The sequence below is a fragment of the Electrona antarctica genome, assembly GCF_951216825.1.
Source record: "Electrona antarctica genome assembly, chromosome: 17".
Classification (NCBI taxonomy): domain Eukaryota; kingdom Metazoa; phylum Chordata; class Actinopteri; order Myctophiformes; family Myctophidae; genus Electrona; species Electrona antarctica.
In genome coordinates, this window is record NC_136798.1 from 19461252 (window position 1) to 19481560 (window position 20309).

Genomic DNA, 20309 nt, shown 5'->3' on the forward strand with positions numbered 1-20309 from the left:
GAGTGAATGAGAGCTTGGGAAACATTCCATGTCAGCTTTATGAATGTCTAGACATAATGGAGAGAGAGAGAGAGAGTGGGGGGAGGGGGTGGGGGGGGGAGGAAAAAGGGATTAGCGGAATTTATATTTTTCCCCCTTGATGTTGTTATTGAATGTTCTGAGTGTTGTGGCAGAGACAGTCACCAGCCCTCACAGGTTTACTTTTCTTTTTTTTCTTTTTTTGAACTCTCTCATAAGGCTGGTACTGCAGCGATTCCCAACCTGTGGGCCGAGAGGACCTTGCGAGTGGGCCCCCAAATAATTTGCCCAAACACAATTTTTATGATTTTTACGATAATATAACATTAATATTATATAAAAAAAATACAGCATCAATTTAATTTTCATGGTGATACCAGTATAGTCCCCACTCCTTAAGGTGTTTCTTTGTCACTCTACAATGTAGAGTGTGACTCTACATGACAATATGTACATGTAGAGACAGTCTACATGTACATATACAGTATATGTGACCAAATTTGACTGAGGGACTGCCATTTGATTTTTTTATTTATTTTTTGGTCCCAGCCGTACTCATCTGCGAAGAGAAAAGCCTGGTCACAACCTAAGGCGGAGAGTGCATAGCTGGAAGTGTCGGGCTGGAACATCCGTCAGATGTATTTCCCCTGGATACAATATTTTTCGACCAATCACAACACTTGTTTCATACAAGGAGAATGTAAACAGATTGGTAAGGTGTCGTCATTTCCTTTAGCGGTACTTGTGCCAAAATCCCGCTACTTCCGCCAAATTCCAGCAATGCACTCTACAGCGTAGGTCTTGCCCAGTGTGGAAAACCCCAGACCACAGAAAATCTACTGAATGTTAAAAGTTCAGGTTTTTTGGGTGCAATTGAGCACAGAAAACAAAAAAACATTTTTTTTTACAACATTTTTTTTGTTGATGTCACAATCACGTGAATGGTTTTACATTGGAGTTTGGTTTGTTCTCGGCACACCTCCCAAGAGAACATCACAGCGACGTATTTTATGTGTAACTGTTAGCCGATGATTTCATTTAAAGGAAATGTGAAAGTGAAGAGAAGAAAGAATACAAAAACCCAAAAGGTTAGAGAGAAAATGGTTCACAGAGAATGGGAATCAAGCAGTGGTGATCTTAAAACACATCTCTTACATCTCCTTAGCACAAATTATTTTTAAATCGGGGGTCAAGATGAGATGTAAGCTGCATCAACAAAGACATACAAATAGAGCAACATTATGCCATAAACTGTCGAGTCATCATAGTCTGTTGTCAAATAAAAGTATCCATATTACATACAATAAATATTAAGAAAAGAATAATAATCTTATCTTACGTACAATTGGGAGAGACCACGGGGAACCTTCCACTATAATTCATATGAATATGGGGCTCCTTCACAGGAAATCGTTGGCGAACCACTGACCTCTCTCTCTTTCCATCTCTCTCTCTCTCTCTCTTTTCTGTTTGCAGGCCCACCAGGTGAGAGCAGGACAGGCCCCCCCGGGCCCGCCGGCTCCCCTGGCCCTCGTGGGCCCGGGGGTCGCCAGGGCTTTGCTGGGCTCAGGGGCCCTGCTGGCCCCCCTGGCTACTGCGACTCCTCACAGTGTGTGGGTATTCCTTACAATGGACAGGGACAAGGATACGGGCAAGGATACGGAGGTACGTGAGCACACTCGCACACAACTAGAGTGTATCAGTGCATGAATATGATAATATCTCACTATAAATGCACCAAGTCTCTGTGTGTACGTCTGTACGTCTGCAATCCACATAACTCGAGAACCGTTCGCCCCACCTACTTCAAATTCGACACACGCGTTCCACACCCCCACAGGGAGTGCAGTGCCCGGTGTCGGACCCACGGTTGTCCAGAACCGCCACAAAAGTCCTCTGCCCGGGCTCTGGGCAGGGCCCCTGCCCAGGCTCCCACGGGCACTGACCCACCGGGCACCGCTCTAGTAATAATAATAATAATAATAATAATAATAATGCACGCAAGCATGTAAGTGAGTACGTGAGCACACTCACACACACGCACACACACAACTAGACAGTGAATCAGTGCATGAATATAATATAATAATAATAATGATGGACAGTATTTCCTCTGTTTTTCTGTAGCACTGCTGGTAACCTAGTGGGGGTGGGTATCATTTTAGCTTCAGGTTGCACAGCTCAAAATGTTCCAATGTATAACTACAACACCAAAAGGGAATTATAGACTTGTAAATGTACCATTGCCAGCTGCTGAATACAGAGGAAATGCTGAACAGAAAATAACGCACTGTGTAGAATTCAGTTGATTGAATTTTCCACTGCAGTACCGCCATTTTTTACATAATGTACTAATGTTTAGTTGCTATTATCAGTACTGTTCTGTACACACACTGGACACACTACAGGTGCAATGTACTATGTGCTCTGTTTAGCTTTCAATCTGAATCAAAGTGGGCTATTACCCAATATGATCGAAGGGGGTGTACTGTAGTGTAGGTGATATGATTATGATATGAATCTCTATATTCTGTGTAGTGATTGCTATAGAGCAGTGGTTTTCAACCCTTGTATCAAGGTCCATTATTTATTTGGCATTTGAGCCACGGACCACCATTTGATGAGATTTAGCCTCTCAGATCCAAAACTTTGAATATGTTGTTGTCGTTGGATAATATTTTGTCCACAATCCCATACTGTATTGCTGTTGGTACTATTAGGAGAGATAACAGGCAAACATTGATGAAAATAACAATTCTTCTTATACATTCTCTAATTGTGTAGACATTGTGTAAATAAAAAAAATGCAGATGTTTAACAATAATTTAACTGAGAACGTTAACGCAGTGGTTTTCAATCAGTGGTCTGGGGACCAGTGGTCTGATAGAGAGTTGGTAACCAAATGGACCCTTATTAGAAATTTTAACTATTGAGAGTGTAAAATGAAAAGGGTCCATTTGGTTTCATTTTACGCTCTCAAGAGTTAAATTATTGTTAAACATCTGCATTATTTAATTTACAAAAGGTCCACACAATTACATAATGTAGAATAATTGTTATTTTGTTCAATGTTTGCCTGTTATCTCTCGTAATGGTACCACATAAATACAGTTTATACAGCATGGAATTGTGGACACAATCTTATCCCACGACAACAACATAACATAGTCTTTGATCTGAGAGGCTAAATCTCATGGTCAGTGGCTCAAATGCCAAATCAATTATGGACCTTGATATGAAAAGGGTAGAAAACCACTGTGTTTTCCGACTCAAATTTTGAACTAAAACACTACTAAAAACATTACAATGAGCCAGTGTGGATACAGCACAGTACATACGGGTGTGTGGGGAAAGCCAAACCAAACCCATCTCAGTTGTTAGGGTGTTACGCACTGTCTCTCTTTTTGACCTCACTGACACCTCCCCATCCCTCTCTGGCCTGTTTCAGGTTCACCATAGTAACCTCTCTAGGGTCGCCTGTGCTGCTTTTCACTTTGACTTCCTGAAAAACACAAAAAAAACACCCACCAACCAAATATATCGTCCTGTTACTGAAACACCCGCTCTAGAGCTGTTTTCAAGGATAACCACCAAAGAAAACCCATTAACTGTGCTGAAAAACAACAACAACAACAGCAGCAGCAGCAGGATGATGCTGGTACTAACAAGTAAACGAGTAGAAACAAGTCAAAACAAACACACCGACGGGTGATTGGCAGCAACCCTAGTAGTGGCCTGTTTGCATCTTGGCGTCCAAAGAGAACAAACAGAGAGTGACCTTCTGCCTGGGTGGAGGAGCTAGCATGCATACCACAAGCAAACAAACATACTAACTAACACAAACCAGTGGATTTGTAAAAAAAAAAAAAAAAAGCCGCACCGCAGCTACAAACTCCCGGCGCAAGCAAACTCCGGCTCCGTCAACCAATCAGCCACGACAAACAGCATTGTTTTTTAACGCCATTTCATTTTCTCTAGGTGATGTTTGTACATAAATAACTAATGTTTTTTTTGTGCCTTGTAAATGATGTTTGAAATCATGTCCACTAAAAAAATAATATTGTTTAACATCTGTAGTAGTACTGTAGTAGTAGTAGTTGATGCTTGTGCCTTGCAAACAACCTCGCTGCTTGCTGAATGCCAAACACGTTGAATGCCTCTTTTTTTCTCTCCTTTTTTTTGGTTGTCGTTCCTCTTCTACTGACGTACAGTAATTGTCTAATCGGCTCAGGGCCATATGCAGTCCAACATTTTGTACATGTGACCCTGGAGGTTTTGGTTCTATTTGGTACTTGTCATGCTTCGTGTGTACAAAGTAGCAGATTTGCCACGTTATTCTCAATCCTAGTTGGACCTGCAGTTGAAAATAAGTCACTGTTCGTCGAGCGAGGAAGTATACAGTGAATTAGCCTTAACTAATTTGGGCACACAGAGCTTTTATAAGGTTTTTAACCATAATGATTCTACTGTACCAACCATAGTTTTGGTAGGACAGGAGATAAACATATATATTTTCCCCTACCTTTCACTGTTGCTTTTCGGCTTTGTAGGGTAGTATTGCACCAGTGCCTTTTTATGAGAACTAGGGACACAATCACAATCAATAACAATCTCGAGGCTAGTGGTACCGTAGCAGAACACATACTTGAGTTTTCTTTTCATAGAGATATTTTGTGATATTTTGTAAATGAATGAGCTGTTTTTTTAAGGGATGAGAGTCAAAGGCCTCAAGGCTTAATCATTTGTAATTTGACGCATGTCCTCGTCGCGCAAAACAACAACGTGACGTAACGTCTATGTTTTACGCCGCAGCCATGCGACAAAGTGCAAATTATTAAGCCTTGAGGCAGTGTCCTGCAAACGCAAATGTAACGATAAAAGAATGCACTGAACTGTTTACAAGTAATTTGCCAGTGCCGATGAGCTCAGTTCACCACCAGCAATTTTCATCACTTCAATTGTGTTACCTCGCTCATTAGGCTTGAGCCTAATTCATGCTCCGTCATTACGATTGCGTCACGTGCCAAAAATAGCTGGCCTACATGCTCCTGTGAGCTTGTAGGTCAGCTATTTTTGGTGCGCGACACCACAAAGTCTAAATTGGGTTTTTGTAGAACAGAGGAAAATAAATTACTTCATTATTGTTGCATGCTGAAACAAACATTGCAAAATGTGCCACCCTTAATGCTCAATTGGCAAAAACCACTATCTCCGAGCAGACCCATACCAACCTGAGCCCGACACCCACGTAGTCCCAATCCCTGAGGAGGATGAGGACTCGCAAAATGAGCGCCGAAAGAGATCGCTATCAAGGAAGGCCCCCAAATGGATAGTACCATAAGATGTTCTCTTTTTATTGTTTTTCTCTCTATACCTGTGTGTGTTGTAGCTATATACAAAATGTTCACATGTTGTCACCCTTAACCACTTGTCATGTCATTATTGGCGAAGATTTTCAATATCCTTTGTTTGTTTGTTTGTTTGTTTTTTGTTAGTTTTTCTACATTTTCCATTTTTCGAAACTAGAGAAATCATCTACAAGCTCGGCTATTTTTGAAAATATTTGAAAGTATAAAATAGGGCTGAAGTGGTTAAGGGATTATGCACATTTGATGCAAAGTCGAAAACAAAATGGGGTTTGATACCTCGCCTTTATTTGGCAAAACCTGAATGCCTATATGTGAATATTTGTCTTTTGTTGTTGGGAGGGTAGGGATGTTTGATTTTATGTTTCTGAGGTGGAGATAAAGGGGATGAGGTGGGTGGGGAAAGGGAGTTATTAAAAAAAAGAAAAGAAAAAAAACCCTGTAAAACAATGACATTGAAAACCTGTGAGCTCTCTCTCTTTTGTTTTCCTAGCTGTGTTTTCCAGCCTGTAACATATTTGCATCAACTAAGTGTTGAACCATGCACTCTTCATGACCAAGCCAGTGATAGTATTTAGAAGAAAGGGAAAGGTCATTTTTGTTCTCTTGTGTTGGGACATCATTAGATGAGACTTTTTTTTCCCCCCAACCACATTTCATTCAGTATCATAAAATCCATAACATTACCATTTTTGTTTTGTTTTTAGCTCTGCCTAACTTAAAGATAATCTTGCTCATTCAGTGTGCCTTCTACGGAGTTTCAGTTTTCATTATTGCAGTTAGACAACAGCTTTAATTTTGTATCTTTGACTAAATATTTATCAGTTTTCCGTTATCCAGTCACAGCTGATTTTACCAAAGGTGGAATTGCATGTCTGTGGTGTATATTTAGTATGTTTGTTTTTCCGACCAGAATATAGTTGTTGTGATTGTTGTTTTTATCAATATCGGATGCAGTTGGAATCTGTGTGCAAGACTATGGACATGGTATTGCTGTTTCATGTATTTTAACTGCAGATTGTGAATCCCACAGCCTAATTTTCTTATTTATTTCTGAAAACAGAAGAGGCATTTTTCAATAAAACTACTGAAAATGTACAGCTAGTGTCGTTTTGTGTGAATTTTAACCATTCGTCCTCACTGTTATAGTTTGCGATAACCGTGCAGCCAATCTTTGAGTCATTCCACGAAACCGGTAGGATTTGGACTTTTTTGTGAACATTTTACCGAAACGGAAAAACCATCCCATCTCAGGATCACCATTGAATTAATATTTGTATATAGAATAATATAATAACAGGGCTGAAAATAATAACGGGGTTGAGTCAACCCCATTATTAACAGGGTTGTGATGTTTTACTAATGATGGCCAGTTTAGCCACTACTCTACCTGTGGTCAGTATGGTGATTAAGAGGAGACCAGACCACATGGCATGCATGAGATTAAGAAATCAGATATATTGTTGAAATAACAAACGTAATTTTCACAAATAATTATTTTCTATCTTTCTTCTATGTAACATAGTTGAGCTGTTCTGATTTACCACATATGAGAGTATAAAACTTGCAAAATAAGGTGTGAAATGGAATGTTGTTCAGAAGACTTGTAGAATGCCAATTCCTGTTGATGTTACTAAAGGGCCAGTTCATTATTGTTATGGAGGGGAGAATGACCTTTGTAACGGCGTTGAGTGCGACTGGGAGACGGAGCTATAATCCTATTTTAATGATTAATCATCCATTTATTCAAAAACTAAACATGACATGTGCAATAAAGCACAACTAGGTTTATATGTGAATGGCATAATTTATGGATTTTCTTTTTTTCTAAATTGCAACCTATTTTTTCACCCAGTGTCAATTAACTAATGTAATCCTGGGCGGTACACTTCCTCTACCAACCAAAGCATGAGGTCAGTCAGCGGACTGACCTCATGCCAGGGGGAGGTATAGTTTGTAATAATAATTTATGGATTTTTGTACAATTCTAAAATAGTCATATCTCAAGTCCACTTTCATCGAAGGCCATTTGGGACATGAAACAATTGACAAAATAGGGGGTGACTATACTGAAAGAAAACAAGATCATTTCTGATATGAAGATAAAATCCATGTAATTATTACACAATATTAAAGGGAACATTTCCATTGATGATAAAAAAAAGCTTTTAAAATTTGATTTTGGTGACTCAATCAATAAAATACACCTGAAAAGGTCAGAGGGACCACAAATACAGTACCGGTTTCGTGGAATGACTCGCTTTTTGGTGTGGCAACCCCGCATGCATGCAACTATTGCTGTCCAGTGTATGACTCAGGGAATGACAAATATGACAGCCATTTCTGCTACAGACTTGTCAATGCTGGATCTGGATCCGTTTGGCAGAGAATAATATGATCACAATATTGTTGTGATCTTTATGGTCCTAGTTAAGTAATTTAGAACTGGCTTCATCTGATTAGTTCACCACTTTTTCCCTTTGGATATTTTCCTTCTGAATCATTCTCATGAACATGAAGTGTAATTACCTAAATAAGACCCAATAATCTGCTGTAAACTATAAACATCAATCCACAATCTTAAAACTGTGTGGAGAAAACTAAATGTTCTCTGGTTATTTCAGTTTTACCTGTGTGACTCATTTGTAGCTAATCTTATGGTTGCTATAAGAAACAAATAGGTGGCAACATCATGCCTTTTCAAACTTCTATTTCTGAAATCCAGTGGTGGATTCATTTGAAAACACAATCCAGTACGTACATTACAAATGCTACAAGTGTACAGTAGCTTGTTTTGAGTGCTATACATTGTACATCTACAATGTAGCCTACATTTAGAGGCCAACATTGTACCAAGTGTACCCTCTTTGTGTGTGGCCACAAACACACACACACACACACACACACACACACACACACACACACACACACACACACACACACACACACACACACACACACACACTAAAGACATGCTGTTGAATGATACTTTCACAGTGCAATTTGCCCCTCTTGAACCTGGATTCAAATGCATTTGGACTGCAGCTACAATATATTTTATTGATTCAAGACTAAACAATGGATTCAGCTTTCCCTGAGCACAATGAACATGATCTCGGCAATTGAGCTTGAAAGAAAAATTGACATTGTTATATTTTTTCAGCTGTGATCTAATTGTAAAGGGATGGGCTAGTCGGCCGAATGGCCTTGTTCTGAGAATCACTCTTATCAACAGCTTTGAAGTCCCTCCCCCGGATCTTGAAAAAGAATGCAGAATAAAATGCAATCATCTCATGACACACTTCTAGTCATTTTTACTAGTTGACTGTTTAACCACCTATTTTTTTCTTATCAACTAGTCAACTAGTACCAGCAAGGTCGACTAGTGGATTTACTAGTCGACTAGTAAACTAGTCGACTAGTAAACTAGTCGACTAGTTGCCTAATGCCTTAACGCACGCACGCACGCACGCACGCACGCACGCACGCACGCACGCACGCACGCACGCACGCACGCACGCACACACACACACACACACACACACACACACACATACACACACCATATCCTTGCACGATGGAATGTTTCAGGCCATTTCTTGGTTCGTGCCCCTGATGATTGAAGCTATGAAACGCCCTCTGCTTGAACTTGGTGAACGAAACAAATAGATCAAAGACACTTCAAAAGCTGTAAATGCTATCTCAAACCTTTTAATCTCACTTTAAGAACCATGCACTGCTCTAAATATATTTCATTATATTTCATTTCCATCACATGCAGTATAGAAAATGGCCTGGTAAAATCAGCATGATCATGACAAGGCATGCAGGAGTTTCACACGGAGTAAATCCTAATGGTTGCAAAGTGCATGACCCTGTGTGGGCCAGTGAGTCGTCTCGTCTGGGAGCTGCAGCCAGCCAGAGACATTTGCGAGCCAGATTTCCTGGACAGTGTCTGTGAGACAGTGAAGAGCTCAGCAAACTGCACTTCAGCTCTGAGCTCGCGTGCCTACCTTCAGCCAACACCTGGTCACGAAGCCTCGTTCGTCAGTGAGTCAGGGCAGTCTTTGATTAATGGCTCACCGCTGCTTCATAAATTCTGATTCACTCAAAGTATGTTTTGAAAGTCACAGTGATTTCGCTCAAATCACAATTTAATTGCCGTACGGTACGTAGTAGCGGGAGTGTCAAACTTGGATGCATATGAGACAAAGGGATTACACACGATCCATCCGTATCCGTATACTTGTTGTGTAATCACGTCTTCGGGGTATTGCTGAGTACTTAAAGGGAGATGGTAATGTTTCGGTGGAGACCATAAAGGGAGAAGGATGAGAGTAACTTTCACCGCAGTGTTGTAGACCAGTCACCAGTGTTTATGTGTTGCCCGTTAAGTGCAATAGAAACTCATCTTCAGTCTGGATTTTTTTTAGGTACTTAGCAGAGCTATAAACTCTTGCTGTGTCCAGGCATGACCTCATGGAAAGAGTCAGGAGAGGTCTGGCATGTTGTGGGTCTGTGGAGAGGTGTTGCAGCTACTCTGCAGTATACTGATGTGCACAGTGTCTGACAGTAAGCTGAGCTACAGTAAGTTAACTAGACGCTGGACTACTGTACAAAGACTACTAGAGTTGGAAATGTGCCACTCTGCACTGCACTGTCCTGTAAAGTCAAAGCACAAAACCCTATAGTCTTGGAGAAAATCTGATCCGAAATGCGCAGGGCTTGTAGATGTTTCTATTTTTGATGAATTCTCGCCCCCCAGAATAGGCATGTGGGTTTCAATTTCAAGTGGTTAAAACACCACTTGACCCATTTTTTACTTGTATCTTCATATAATTGGTCTAACACTCAATATAAGAGGGCACCATTTCTGTCTAGTCTGAAGAGCACTGCGGACAGTTCAGAAACCTGCCTACCAGCGACATCGTGACCAGGTTTGGACATTTCAAACTATATATTTCACACATAAAGAACAACTGTGCTGTGCTCTGCCTGTGTTTCATGGCCGCCCCAATGCTTTTCCAATAGAAGTCACGTGGTTTGACCAAACACTTGATTGCCCCCCTCCCCCATCACACACAACTGTTTGGTCAAACCACGTGACTTCCATTGGAAAAGCATTGAGGCGGCCATGAAACACGGACAGCACAGAGCATGTTTGTCTGTTATGTGTGTACGAAGCCTTAGAGATTTGCCATGATCCAACACTAGACTCTTTAAGGCCCTCCCCAGGTTGGCAGAGGAAGTGTAGTGCCCAGTATTACATTAGATAATTGACACTGGGTGAAAAGAAAGGGTTGCAAAATCGTGGGATAAAAATGATATATAAACTAGAAAAAGTGCCCCTCGGGGCACAGGTCTCCACCAAGCCAGGTCAGGTTGTGGCCTCCTGGTGGCGCTATAATAGGCCAATGTGAAAATGGTGCCATTTCTTCATACGCCTTTGATGGCAATTGGATGATTTGAGGCATTTTGTTCCAAAAATGTGTTTTGCAAAAATCAACCTGTTGGTGGCGCTATAACAGGCCAATGTGAAAAGGGTGGGATATATTCCTCAGCCTAGTAAGAAAATGTGTGAAAGATTTCACGTAAATTGCATGCTGCGTTCATGATTTGAGGCTTTTGTTCAAAACGGGTCAATCTTGCAAACTGTGAAAGCCAATTATAGCCAATTAGGATGGAATATGAAATATCGGACAGATCCGACTTGAGCACATGACCAGATACTGTGTAACGATTTGTGAGATTTTTGGACAGAATCTGGAGGAGTAATATCAAAAAATGTGTTTTACAAAAGTCGGCCTCCTGGTGGCGCTATAAAAGGCAGATGCGGAAAATGCAGGTCAAAGGTTTGTCCTTGTCCTCTAGGGAGTGTGTATGCAACATTTCACGCAGATCGGTGCAGTTTTAGGTAAAACATGTGAACAGCTGCCTCATGGTGGCGCTATAACAGGCCGTTCTGGAAAATGTGGGGCAGAGGTTCATCGTTGGCATCCAGGGAGTGTGTGTGCAAAGTTTGGCATCGACCGGGTTAACGGTGCCGGAGATTAGCTGGTAACGGACGGACAGAAGGAAGGACGGACGGACGGACGGACGGACACACACACACACACACACGGACGGAGTGCAAAACATACTCTCTCCCCATGCCTTCGGCCTGGTGGAGACAAAAACAATGTTTGGTTGTTTGTTGGTTGTTCATTTTGTAAAGCATCCATGGGTTCATGAAATGCGCAATTCAAGCTATTATTATTATTATTGTAGCCCTGTTGTTATTTTGGGTGGAGTCATTGGAAATGTTTTCTTATTTGAATTATACAAGCAAAGACAATGTGAAGAGTTATTGTTTTCAGATGTTGATGTATTTGTTACATTTATAACGTGAAAAGAAATGTACCTACCTTTTATATTACCTAAAGAAGTGAAGTGAAAGCTGAAGTGTTTATTTTACCTGTGGGTTTATTGTTTTATATTTTCTCGGTTTTATTTTGTAGTATTTCTGTGATGTATTTCGTTTACAACTGTTATGTTGCTCTAGAAGAAGAGGGAGAGCCAATCAGAGTGTCAGGAGAGGGTCATGTGACCGGAAGTAGAGACAGGAAAGAGTATTCAGTATTGGAATGTGATGTGAGATGTGACAGAGACTTTGATGGATAAAAAAGTAATATCAATGAAAGAAACGTGACAAACTGTTTTGTTCTGGACATTGTTATGGTCATCAGTGTGTGAGGACTGTAAGAGTGAACTGTGGAGTGCCAGTATTCTAGTGGCCGGCTAGTTTAGCCTGGCTAATAAGCCAGACTAATATCACACAACACTGTCGCGGTATATCAGTCTGGGCTGGCTCCACTTGGATTTCATTTCCCGGGGAACATTTTCTCTTTGACGCAATTGGTCAGAGCTACTGTCAGTCAAAGGTCTCAAGCATTGAACGTCACTGTACCAAAGCCCGCCCATATTGCATACCGTGTCCCGATTGGTCCGACCTGTTCTCGATTGTAGGAAAGAGGCGTGCTACTGAGCCTCGCCAGACCGAAATCCGCTGGTAGGCAACTTTTTTTTGCCAACGGCTGATTCGGTCTGGTTTATTAACCAGGCTACGGCTAGTTAGCCACAGCGAGCCGGTGCAGCAGTGTTGCTAAACCAGAAAGCGGCTGTTTCAGAGGAGAGAGTAAGGGGTCCTCACATTAGGTGACGGATTTCAGAGACTTATTCAACCCTGTAGAGACACTGGAGCGAGGTCTGGAGACTTGGCTCGTCATCGGAGCATCCCGTTTTCATGCTGGAACTGTTTGTTCTCCTGAACTGTGAGTAAATCTCCTGCCAAGGATGCCATGCAGTGATATCACCCACCCGATCTCCTAACCTCCCCCGAACACTGGGCAATTGTTTGTAGACACTCGACAAAGCCGGACACACCACGGTGGATTCGAACCTAGCCCCTTTCGGAACCCTACGTTAAAGTTTCTGACATTTTGATGACTTTAGACGTAGGGTTCCTTCCCGTCGACTTCAAGCGACGTGCTCATTTCAATATGCAGGCTGACTTACCCTCTCCGACACGTGTCTGCGCTGTGGATGTGATGCTGACATATTCCAAAAGAAGCATATAAGAGCTATAGGAGACAACGGAACCCTCTGAACCCCCCGCGAACGGCGCAGAAGCCGTTAAGTATTTGTTAGACCGTTTTGGCAGCTCTGAAATTCTCTCTTGACTTCCTTATTGACATCCCATTGTCCCGCCTCCAGCGCCGGAACTGGCTATCTGCGTGTTCCTGCCTCTGTCGCAGGTAGCCAGCCACGGTGCTGGAGGCGGGACAATGGGATGTCAATAAGGAAGTCAAGAGAGAATTTCAGAGCTGCCAAAACGGTCTAACAAAGATTAAAAATACTTAACGGCTTCTGCGCCGTTCGCGGGGGGTTCGGTTGTCTCCGTTGTCTCCTATAGCTCTTATATGCTTCTTTTGGAATATGTCAGCATCACACCCACAGCGCAGACACGTGTCGGAGAGGGTAAGTCAGCCTGCATATTGAAATGAGCACGTCGCTTGAAGTCGACGGGAAGGAACCCTACGTCTAAAGTCATCAAAATGTCAGAAACTTTAACGTAGGGTTCCGAAAGGGGCTAGGTTCGAATCCACCGTGGTGTGTCCGGCTTTGTCGAGTGTCTACAAACAATTGCCCAGTGTTCGGGGGAGGTTAGGAGATCGGGTGGGTGATATCACTGCATGGCATCCTTGTCCCGCCTCCAGCGCCAGAACTGGCTATCTGCGTGTTCCTGCCTCTGTCGCAGGTAGCCAGCCACGGTGCTGGAGGCGGGACAATGGGATGTCAATAAGGAAGTCAAGAGAGAATTTCAGAGCTGCCAAAACGGTCTAACAAAGATTAAAAATACTTAACGGCTTCTGCGCCGTTCGCGGGGGGTTCGGTTGTCTCCGTTGTCTCCTATAGCTCTTATATGCTTCTTTTGGAATATGTCAGCATCACACCCACAGCGCAGACACGTGTCGGAGAGGGTAAGTCAGCCTGCATATTGAAATGAGCACGTCGCTTGAAGTCGACGGGAAGGAACCCTACGTCTAAAGTCATCAAAATGTCAGAAACTTTAACGTAGGGTTCCGAAAGGGGCTAGATTCGAACCCACAACCTCTGTGGTGGTGGCAGGCACTTAAACCACACTGAGCTGTGCTGAGCTGTTGTGCACGTCTAGCGTTTCTATCTGGCCACTGCGCAACATTGTCAAAGGACATATTATATATAACATGATAGGGCTTAAATGGTTACATTTTTACAAGATATTTGCAAGAAGCCCTTGACTCCAGCGAGAGAATGCAACTTTATTTTATAAGACGGAGCCTTCCACTGGAATCCATGAGTAATACTAAAGGCAATGAGTGTAATCACATGGAGAGTCAATAAAACTAGAGCTAATGATTTATACTGTGTATAAAGATAGAGTCATGAATTTGACCGTGACTGGAGTGTACAGGAAGGGTCACACCACCATCTGAAAAAAATGAAACCTGCTTTAACAGAATGATTTCTGGCATGGAAGTGAAGCACGTCAGGGTTCACTATTAAACTTATGAAGCATCTCAAGACCTGTGCTTACAAATTGGTTTTGTTTATTACAGTTATAGTGTGATTTGTTTCGTTTTTTTCTAAAAAAAAAAACTTTCACCCTGGCATCCCCATTTTGGGCCTGTCATTAGGCAAATATTTCCAACATTTCTCAGAAATTGTGTTTCTCTGGAAATAATATAATTGTATGGAAAGCAGGCTTTATGCTCCTACCATATAACCAATGCCCTTATCTTTCTACACAACCTTTTTATTATTTATTATTATTTATTTATTTTTACGTGTACTATTCATTTACATGTACTGTCATTCCTCTGTATTAAAATACTCAGATAATGTAACAAACGCACAAACGTAAATAAAGCATATCATTAAAAACAGCAAAACCAGGGTTTTATAATATTTGCACCCACTTAATCATAAAGAAAGTATATAGTTGAGTCATAGAGTTCAAACATAATATGCCGCAAAATAAGGACTGGCCTCCGATATGGAACAAAACATTAGTGATACTAACACGAGATGCAAGTGTAAAACATGTTTTCCATAGAGATTAGGGGAAAATCCATGTCCACTGTAGCATTTACCCCCGCAGTAAATCATATAGTACACTGTAATAAATGCTACAAGGTCATTAAACAGGTATACTGTGTTAAAACTATGACTCACAAAACCCCTTCGGTCTCTGTGTTGTGCCTTTGACACAATGAGTGTGGTTATGCGTGCGTGTGTGCGTGCGTGCGTGCGTGCGTGCGTGCGTGCGTGCGTGCGTGCGTGCGTGCATGCATGCGTGCGTGCGCTTGTGTGTGTTCCTGTGTGGCTGTCCATCTGTGTGTCTTGTGTGCACGTGTGGGCCTGTCTGTGTCCGAATTTATTTCCATATCCACATACATTGCACGACACATATTGTAAAAACGTGTCTTTTTCTTTTATGAACTATGTTACAGAGTTGCGCTGGATCCTTCACAGAACGCATGACTCCGACTGTCCGTGAACCTTGGTATCCCCGAGTCTCAGTATCCCCGCCACATGGTACAGAAGGCCAACAAAAACCATGAAGGTCCACGCCCTTTAACCTGTTCACGTCCACGGTTTCACACAGCTGTAGTGATTTGCTGGACACCTGGGTGGATTATTTATTTTTTCCTGTGCCAGAGCAGCTACTAATAAATGTAGCTCTTTTAAGTATAAAGTTTTAGCACTCTACACAAGCATTCTATAATTCTAAAAAGTCAGCCTCTCATACATTTGTGAGATGAGTTAAGTGAGAACAGAGGAGGACAACATCATGGGTGCATTCTGACATACACTCGGTGAGAGCACTGGCATGCTCTCAGACTCTGGTTGTTTGTAAATTGAGAGTGCTGTGCTCCCAGAGCACTCAGTCAGTGGTTCAGAGTGCTGTGCTCCCAGAGCACTCAGTCAGTGGTTCACAGCACTCAGTCAGTGGTTCAGAGCACTCAGTCAGTGGTTCAGAGCACTCAGTCAGTGGTCTATAGCACTCAGTCAGTGGTTCAGAGCACTCAGTCAGTGGTCTATAGCACTCAGTCAGTGGTCCAGAGCACTCAGTCAGTGGTCTATAGCACTCAGTCAGTGGTTCAGAGCACTCAGTCAGTGGTCTATAGCACTCAGTCAGTGGTCTATAGCACTCAGTCAGTGGTATATAGCACTCAGTCAGTGGTTCAGAGCACTCAGTCAGTGGTCTATAGCACTCAGTCAATGGTCCAGAGCACTCAGTCAGTGGTCTATAGCACCCAGTCAGTGGTTCAGAGCACTCAGTCAGTGGTCCAGAGCACTCAGTCAGTGGTTCAGAGCACTCAGTCAGTGGTTCAGAGCACTCAGTCAGTGGTCTATAACACTCAGTCAGTGGTTCAGAGCACTCAGTCAGTGGTTCAGAGCACTCAGTCAGTGGTTCAGAGCACTCAGTCAGTGGTTCAGAGCACTCAGTCAGTGGTCTATAGCACTCAGTCAGTGGTTCAGAGCACTCAGTCAGTGGTTCAGAGCACTCAGTCAGTGGTTCAGAGCACTCAGTCAGTGGTTCAGAGCACTCAGTCAGTGGTCTATAGCACTCAGTCAGTGGTTCAGAGCACTCAGTCAGTGGTCTATAGCACTCAGTCAGTGGTTCAGAGCACTCAGTCAGTGGTCTATAGCACTCAGTCAGTGGTTCAGAGCACTCAGTCAGTGGTTCAGAGCACTCAGTCAGTGGTCTATATCACTCAGTCAGTGGTCTATAGCACTCAGTCAGTGGTTCAGAGCACTCAGTCAGTGGTTCAGAGCACTCAGTCAGTGGTCTATAGCACTCAGTCAGTGGTCTATAGTGCTCAGTCAGTGGTCTATAGCACTCAGGCAGTGGTTCAGAGCACTCAGTCAGTGTCTATAGCATTCAGTCAGTGGTCCAGAGCACTCAGTCAGTGGTCTATAGCACTCAGTCAGTGGTTCAGAGCACTCAGTCAGTGGTCTATAGCACTCAGTCAGTGGTTCAGAGCACTCAGTCAGTGGTCTATATAGCACTCAGTCAGTGGTCCAGAGCACTCAGTCAGTGGTCTATAGCACTCAGTCAGTGGTTCAGAGCACTCAGTCAGTGGTCCAGAGTACTCAGTCAGTGGTCTATAGCACTCAGTCAGTGGTCTATAGCACTCAGTCAGTGGTCTATAGCACTCAGTCAGTGGTTCAGAGCACTCAGTCAGTGGTCTATAGCACTCAGTCAGTGGTTCAGAGCACTCAGTCAGTGGTTCAGAGCACGCAGTCAGTGGTTCAGAGCACTCAGTCAGTGGTCTAGAGCACTCAGTCAGTGGTCCAGAGCACTCAGTCAGTGGTCTCTATAGCACTCAGTCAGTGGTTCAGAGCACTCAGTCAGTGGTCTATAGCACTCAGTCAGTGGTTCAGAGCACTCAGTCAGTGGTCTATAGCACTCAGTCAGTGGTTCAGAGCACTCAGTCAGTGGTTCAGAGCACTCAGTCAGTGGTGCAGAGCACTCAGTCAGTGGTCTATAGCACTCAGTCAGTGGTTCAGAGCACTCAGTCAGTGGTTCAGAGCACTCAGTCACTGGTTCAGAGTGCTGTGCTCCTATAAGCAATTGCTAAATGTGGTGGATGCAGCTTGTTCGGTACTAACTAGACAGTATTCAACATGCATCTACACAGATGTAACAAACAATGTCACAGACGGAGACACGGACACAGATGCACGCAGACGGACATGGGGAAAATCGGTCTCGGCCACGCATTCAGGCTGGCTTAGACACAAAAACAGCCTGTTTTACACATACGTTTTGTTTTTTAAAGATGCTCTTTCTGGTTTACTGGTTTACTTTCGAGTGCAGAATGTGAAGCAAAGAATTCAGAGCAAAAAGTCATGACAGCAGTGGCGACATAGGAGGTGTTTGAAGGCCCAAATGCTTTAACCTTTCCATTTGTGCAGTCTCTTAGATGGCCCCCATAAAAAAAATACCGCAGCTCAAATTCATGTCTTGTCTGGGGATTTGGTTGGTGGGTATGAATGCTCCGTTGCAACCGCGGTCAGCTTTATTAATCTTTGGGTATGGAGACGTCAGTCGTTGGACATAATGATTGCATAAGACATCGGAGTAGCAATAATCAGACACTCCAAAGCAAATGGCAAGTTTACACAGTGCGACTGAGTCATGTAATCCAATGAAAGTTCGATGAGTGTCTCCAAAAATGAGCTCTCGAAAGGTCTGGACTGGAGTGTTCCATGAGGCATAGCATTTCATGCCTAGTAACATGTTGTCATAGTCGGGCAGAAACCTTGTATCTCCATATTTTTATGTTTTTTGTTTTGTAAATTAATTAAAAGATAGCCAATCTACAAGGTCATAGCGCGTCACATTGCGATGTGTTATGAGCTTGTAGATTGGCTATTTCATCTAGTTTCCAAAATGTATCGTCAAGTGTGTCTGTGGGATTAATAAATATTTTCCTTTCAAAAGTATTAAGCTTATGACTAAATAATAATAACTACATTGGTTTCACTCAATCCACTGGAACACAGGTTTCCATTTAATGAAAAGTACAGTACGTTTTGGAAGTTTGGAACTACAAAGTTCCCACCTGACAGTGATGATATTCTCTCACCATTTTAGTAAATCCTTCTCTAACTCTTTTAGGTTTGGAACTACGTACTGTACATGAAGCACATGGTAGGAAATCATACATTGGCAACAGAGGCGTTTTGGTGGAGTCTGTGGGCAGTATTATGCGTGTCTTAAGTACCAGGTCTTATTACTTAACTTAAGACCTGGAGGCGTGATCAATGCCATTTGGCTATTCTGAGTGGCCAAACAGCATTGACCACGCCTCCAGGTCTTAAGTTAAGTCATAAGACCTGGTACTTAAGACACGCATAATAGGGCCCTAAGTCTCTGAGCCAATGCCCCACACCCAGGCACTTGCACACACACATATACATCAAACCCTCTCCAGACCATGAACGCAGCATTTGCTATGGTGAAAGAAGTGCAAATGCCTTTTTCAGAACTCTCCTGAACTTGAACGCATATGCTGAAAGAATTTGTCCTCTGTCTAGAAAATAAATCCATGTCGTACACCGCATCTTCTCCAGTAGCTAAATAGTACGGGGTCGTGCCCCGAAAATAGCTGATCTACAAGCTTTAAATGCATCTCAGTGTAACGTGTTGTGAGCTTGTAGATCCGTTATTTTTGCCAAATGTGCCCTTTTACTTTTACTCTTTCTATATGTCACTTGGATCTCACCCGGTGAAAATTAGCCACAACAGCTGAAAATAACATGCTGTGTAGAGGTTTCATTGAGACATTGATTAATACTACCAGCTAATACGTACGTAGCAACCACATTTGCCAGAACACCAAAACCTGGACATCATTCTGTCAGCGGTGTGACACTTCACCATGGAGGAATGAGTTGTTACCTTCTCCATTTGAATTCCAGTGCTGCTCCAACTGGCCTGATCTGCTGGGTCATTATGGGCTACTGGGAATGGTGGATTAATTAATCAAACTCTACTTAATGAGTTATAGGACTCCACCCAAAAGCAATATTATTTCTTCATTCGTGTGTGTGTGTTATGACTGATTAGGAGTTAATAACCAACTCCTGTGCTAAATGAGCCACAGTAAGCATCGCCACTCCTCCGAGAAGAAGCCAGCCGACCTGGTGAAGTGATTTGAAAAGTGTGGAAGAGAAAGGGGGAAGACGGTCTCCAAGCAAACAAGTCTGGTGCCATTTGGTTATAATGAGCTGAGACTTATTTCAGTGTCTGAGTATTTTAGTAATGGTGATGGTGACCCACAGCACACATTTGACACATACCTATTGCATGTCGTCTGTTACGGGTGGAAACCTCATAATGTTCCAAATGTTGTACTCAGGATTCAAATTTAAAAAATCGCAAAGGTAGCAGATCCACAAGCTTGAGGGGCACTCTTACATCATCATGACATAAAATTTACACTATGCCTATTTGCTCAGACACTATGACGTACAATTCTCCATTCATTGTCAATGGGAATTTAATGTTTGTGTAGGACAAAGTTTGTGAACAAATACACTAAATATAGGAGGGGTAGCGCCCCTCAAAAAAACAACACAAAAGGTTAAAATATGGAGATAAGAGGTTTCTGCCCATCGATGTCTGCGTGCCTCTGTCCTGGCTCCTGATTTGCAGAATTCCCATAAATCTTGAAACATAAATATACTAAAACTGACACTCCAAACAAACTCGAAGCAGTTTTAATAAAATGTAATTTTAATTCAACTGTACTGGACTGCAATTTGAGTATACTTCAGTCGTGCTTAATTCACCAATGCTCATATTCATATCTCTGCTGTTGGGAAGAAACC

The 20309-nt window shown here is 42.5% G+C and overlaps 1 protein-coding gene across 4 annotated transcripts in view; it reads left to right on the plus strand.

Annotated features, from left to right (window-relative positions):
- The window catches only part of col12a1b (collagen, type XII, alpha 1b), a 158628-nt gene extending 152146 nt beyond the window's left edge, over positions 1-6482 (plus strand). For 3 of the 4 annotated variants that reach the window (XM_079525500.1, XM_079525497.1, XM_079525498.1), the window contains 2 exons: positions 1495-1683; positions 5238-6482. In XM_079525500.1, coding sequence (XP_079381626.1) covers positions 1495-1683; positions 5238-5359 — 311 coding nt within the window. In that variant the 3' untranslated portion in view covers positions 5360-6482. Of the gene's footprint in view, positions 1-1494; positions 1684-3466; positions 3928-5237 lie in introns of those variants that run through there. The other variant, XM_079525499.1, reaches the window with a different exon arrangement.
- The last annotated feature ends 13827 nt before the right edge of the window (positions 6483-20309 follow it).